Consider the following 5,560-nt stretch of genomic DNA (forward strand, 5'->3'; position numbering starts at 1 on the left):
TGATAAATTATTCTACGATAGAAAAATAGTTACTTGCAGTAACACGGGGATGTAAATACTTTCGCCTATATTCGTTTGGAACAAAATTCACAATTTTAACAGATCACAAACCACTTCAATAGGTTTATTTCCTAAAGGAACCAAAAAATCGGTTAATAAGGTGAAGACTTAAATTAGAAAAGTTCGATTACACAATTAAATATAAGAAATGAAAATTTAATACTGCTGCAGATGCATTACCTAGAAACCCAAGTAAAGATCTAAATGCTTTAGAAACACTTTCAATAACGAATAATCCAGGTGATTGTGATGAGGCAATTTTAGAATTTTGTAAAAATAGAGAAAAGTATCCACAATTAAACGAACAAACGGTTAAGGAAATATTAGGAAATATAGAACCACCAAAAATTAATGTTATATCTGATGTGCAAAACAAATCACCTAATAATAAATACGGAAACAACGAAATATTGAATTTAAAGAAATTTCCACAAGAAATCATCGAGAATTCTGACGATGATTTAGAAACAGTGTAAACCTCATTAGAAAATCCAATTTTTAATTTACCAATTACGGAAAGAATATTTAACGGGTATAAAAATCAAGTCCTTGTAATAAGAGGCGATATTCAAAAGGTAGAATGTAAAAAGAAAAAGATTTTCGAAAATACAAAATTTTATGTTATACTTCCAAAAAATGATCTAGTTAATGGAATTATTCAATTTATAAAAGAATATGTTAATCCTAAACGTCTTTACGCATATTTGTTCCGAGACTCGCGATTGGGAATAATTTTTACGGTAACAATGCAAAATATTTTTATAAACTCTTCATTTAGATTCGTACAATCTCCAAAGATGCGAGAAGATATTTTAACTGACGAAGATCAAATTAAAAAATTAGATTTGCATCACAATACAAAAACTCGCCATAGGGAAATAACAGAAATGAAGATTGCTTTAACAAAGAAATATTATTGGCCAAATATGGATGTGTATATTGAAAAATATGTTAATGAATGCAAAATATGTCAAAGAAACAAATATGACTGAAATTCTCCAATTATTAAATTCAATTTAACATCAACAACTACCAAATCTTTTACATTACATACATACAGAATAGAAAACAAATATTTTTTAACAATAGTTGATGCATTTTCTAGGTATGGTCAAGCTTATTTGTTAAATAGTTTAATAGGTGTGTCTATTGTCGAAAATTTGATAAGTTTCATCACTCATCATGAACTTCCTTTAAAAATTACTAGTGATTAAGGGTCAGAATTTAAAAAAATCGATTTAGAAATTTTTTGCAAAATTTATAAAATAAACTGCATTACACCACCTCTAAGAATAGTAACTCTAACTCTCCCGTTAAAAGGTTTCATTTGACAATAATCGAACATTACCGATGGCTGAAAGAAACCAATAAACATTGGAATTCAGAAAAAATTATGAAAAGAGCTGTATTGGGATATAATAACTCAATTCATAGCATTACCAAATTCACACCTTTTGAAGTTAATAAGGGACGCATAAACAATTTAGACCCACTCGGTATGAATGATCGCGGAATTGTATCGAACTATGTTCAGGAACATAAAGAAAATTGTCAAGAACTGTAACAAAAAATAGCCCAAAAGAATCAACTTTTAAAAGAACAAATAATTTTAAAAAGGAATGAAAAACGTGAAGATCCCGTATCTTAACCGTTAAACAAACCAATCTATGTAAAAATAAAAAATCGTAACAAAACCTTACCAAAATTTAAAAATTATAACTTAAAAGATCGATCAATGATAAAAGTAAAAACAACCAATGCAGAATATCATAAAAATTCAATTAAAAGACCTACAAGTAAAACAATTGAAATTTTTCAGGATGAACCCAAAAATCGTGACAATAGTGCCGATGATCAGCCTTCAATGAAGAAACCAAATTTATTTCCATCAAAAATCCCTTACTACTAATTAGATTAGGATCAGCGCGGATAATTTATACGAAACATACGGTTTTATATTATGTAGATGTGGAATCATTAATTAACCAATTAACTAATATAAAGGAATCATATGCTTCAATTAGAAACGATATCGTTAAAGAGAACGCAACAAATCTAATATTTAATCATTGATTTATAGAAAATTTACTTTCTAGAACAGAATTTCTCATAAATACAACTGAACAAAAATTAGTAGATATTTATCCTAATTCCAATCTTTGGACAAGAGAAGAGATTTAGTAAACGTAATCGATCATTGTAAAAAAAGGATATTTGAAAATTTAGACTATGAAGATGGCAAATATTATTATAAAACTATTAAAAAATTGCAAACAAATCAAATAAACTTAGTAAAACATATAAATGGACAAATGACACTATCCAGGAATATTATAAATCTTTTGAATAACACAATGATAATAATTTCAAAAAATCAAGAAAAACTAAAAAAGAGTATAGAATTGATCCAAGGTACTGTAAATAAATTAATTCGAAATCAAGACCAATATTTAAGTATTCAAAACATTTTAACTCAAATTAATCTGGATTGTCAAAGTTTAATTACATTTTTAGATAACTTAAAAGATGCTATTATTTTTGCAAATTTAAATTCAATCCATAACACTATAATATCTATCTCTCAAATTAATGAATTGCTTTTAGAACTCTATAAAATTTACGAAAATGATAAAATACCTAAATTAAATAACCCTGTAGAATATTATCAATTATTAGGAACCCAAGTCTTTTTTGTTAAAAGTAAAATAATTTTTGCAATACATATCCCAATCCTAAAAACCGAAAATTGTAACTTTTATCGCATACATTCAGTTATCCAAAGTAAATCCATACTTCTCTTAAAATTTCCCTTTGTGGTACAAAACAATGGAAAGTTACAATTCGAAAAACATATCTGTCCAGAAATTGGAGAAATCTTCTTCTGCAAAGAAAATGAAGAACCTGTCGATGAATGTGTCGTTAATCTATTTACAAACTGTCCACTAGAAAGGTGCCAAAAGACATTTCTATCATCACAGAAAACGCTAACAGAACAAGTTACAAACAATAAACTATTAGTGATTCCTTCAGAAACTATACAAATGTTGTCAAGGTGCCCATCAGACCATTATACGAAAACTAGCGCGCCTACTTTGATTGAATTTTCAATTGATTGTGAACTTATCATAGAAGAAAAGATACTTGTTAACAAATTTCAATTAAGTAGAGAAATTGCATTTATTCTACCGAAAGTTCAAATGGACTACATCCAAAATATGTGATCATCTCTAACAATCAACTTGATTGGGTCTACAAGAATACAATTACTTGAAGAACATTATCGAGTACCTACCACCAGCATTGGAAAATAGCCAGTATGAAACATTACTTTGGTCAAATGCAACCTTGTGGATATTTATAATAATCATAATAATTAGTATTTTATTAATAAGATGCAGAGGACTTTCAAAAAGAAAAAGAAAAGTTAAAAAAGAGGAAAATAGTGAATTAAAATTAAAAGATGTTAACAGTCAAACCCATTCCATTAAGTTTGCCTCTTAAAGATGGAGGAGTTATATGGTAACTATTGCCATATTTACGAAAGATGAGAAAGGGTTTGACTGCGTAGTGTTTACTATTGTCTAGAACTTGCAATTAGAGGAAATATTACTCTTTACTGCGACGTTACATAGGAAATCGTAGATTTTAGAACCCTTATGCATAACAAGCATATTTTTTATACAGGGTGCGCCAACTAAAACGAAACAGAGCTGTTTTCTCGGTTAATAAAAAAGTTATGCAAAAATGCTCGGACACGTCAACTTTAGTGTGGAGGGGGAAGATCTTTTATTAGATATTTACGGTGGTTGCCTTCACCCCCTGGGCAGGGGATGAACCACCTCTGAAATTTTAAATGGGAAGGGGGGTCGAGTTATACATCAAATTAAAGGTTTTTTGACGGGCTTTATGGTGATATCAAAATTTCTTACTTTCGAACAACCACTGATGAGTAAAACGATTATTTCTTTATGAATACTACAAATACATAACGCATAAAATCACTTAAATCAATTGTTTAAAATGCTGTCCGTTAACTTCCTGACAGTGAAATAAATTTTCTTCGAATCTCTGTCGTACCTTCTGGAGTATTTCGGGGGTTATTTAGCGGCATTCATTAACAATACGTTCTCGCAAAATTTCCAAAGTCCCTGGAGGAGTGGAGTACACTTTCGACTTGAGATGACCCCAAAAGAAGAAATCTAATGGAGTCAAATCTGGAGACCTTGCAGGCCATTCAATTGGATCCCTTCTACCAATCCAATGACTAGGAAAATTTTCATTTAGAAATTGCCGAACGGCTAAAGCATAGTGCGGTGGTGCACCATCTTGTTGGAATGTCAATAAATTTTCTGAATAATCCGGATTATTTTCCACAAGATCTACTAATTGGGGATAAGCGAAGTCTTCCAGCAACTGAAGATAAGTCTCGTCAGTCAGATTTCCGGGAATAAAATATGGTCCGATAATGTGATCCCCAAAAATACCCGCCCAAACGTTTAGTTTTTGAGGATGTTGTGTATGCGCTTCGTGGAAGATATGTGGGTTAATATCTGACCAATATCTACAATTATGACGATTAACAATGCCATTTAAAGAAAAACTTGCTTCATCCGAAAAGCAAATATTGAAAATAAAATTATGATTTTCAGTGGCTCGTTGGCTTATGAGTTCGCAAAAATGTAGTCGGCGGTCAAAATCGTCTTCGTTTAATTCTTGGACAAGTTTAATTTTGTAAGGGTGAAATTTGTGTGATTTTAAAATTCTACAAATGCTGGTTGCGCTTATTCCAGTGGAAGTCGCCAACTGTCTTGTACTGGTTATTGGTTCTAAAACCATATGTCCTAAAACTCCTACCTCCACCGCCTCATTTCTGACCGGGTGTCTACAATTCGTTTTTACGTTAAGAATTGAACCAGTTTCTCTAAACTTCGCTACTAAATTCAACACATACTTTCGGCTTACATGCTTGTCCCCATAACGTTGGTTGAAAACATTAACTGCTTGGTTCGCACATTTTCCATTTACAAAAAATAATTCAATAATCTCAACTCTCTCTGCAGTTGAATAAACCATTTTTAACGATTAACACAGACGATGAATTACCAGGTCACCTGAGAGTCACAAACCAAATGGGTTTAATTTTCGATGTTTTCGATACTTCCAGGCAAAAACTTGTTGATAAGGATTTTATTTTTAGTATAGCAAAAAACATTAAACTTTGTTCATTTTGAATTATTTATCAAAAATGACTAAATGGCATCTAACTTTAATAGAGAAAAAGAAAAAATGTTAATTTGATTATATTTAATTTTTTTTTAATTCATAAAACCCATTATTATTACCTAACAAAATCCATGATTTTAGCTTTAAGTGTGGTTCATAAAGAAATAATCGTTTTACTCATCAGTGGTTGTTCGAAAGTAAGAAATTTTGATATCACCATAAAGCCCGTCAAAAAACCTTTAATTTGATGTATAACTCGACCCCCCTTCCCATTTAA

The 5,560-nt window shown here is 30.4% G+C and overlaps 1 protein-coding gene across 1 annotated transcript; it reads right to left on the reverse strand.

The window, feature by feature from the left end:
* Positions 1–3,727: 3,727 nt before the first annotated feature.
* On the reverse strand, positions 3,728–5,349 carry LOC136350083 (uncharacterized). Its single transcript, XM_066301605.1, has 2 exons — positions 5,012–5,349; positions 3,728–4,942 (listed from the first exon to the last, which is right to left on the reverse strand). Exons 1-2 carry the CDS (start codon positions 5,131–5,133, stop codon positions 4,162–4,164), a joined length of 903 nt encoding a protein of 300 aa, XP_066157702.1. The 5' UTR covers positions 5,134–5,349; the 3' UTR covers positions 3,728–4,161.
* Positions 5,350–5,560: the final 211 nt, after the last annotated feature.

This window comes from Euwallacea fornicatus, unplaced genomic scaffold, assembly GCF_040115645.1.
Source record: "Euwallacea fornicatus isolate EFF26 unplaced genomic scaffold, ASM4011564v1 scaffold_109, whole genome shotgun sequence".
In the NCBI taxonomy this organism is placed as follows: Eukaryota; Metazoa; Arthropoda; class Insecta; order Coleoptera; family Curculionidae; genus Euwallacea; species Euwallacea fornicatus.

What these genes read in the sequence shown, in the direction of transcription:
- LOC136350083 (XM_066301605.1), bottom strand. Translation starts at nt 5,133, where the DNA reads ATGGTTTATTCAACTGCAGAGAGAGTTGAGATTATTGAATTATTTTTT. An exon ending in GACAAGCATGTAAGCCGAAA is followed by an intron (nt 4,943 to 5,011) that starts GTATGTGTTGAA and finishes AACGAATTGTAG; the next exon opens with ACACCCGGTCAGAAATGAGG.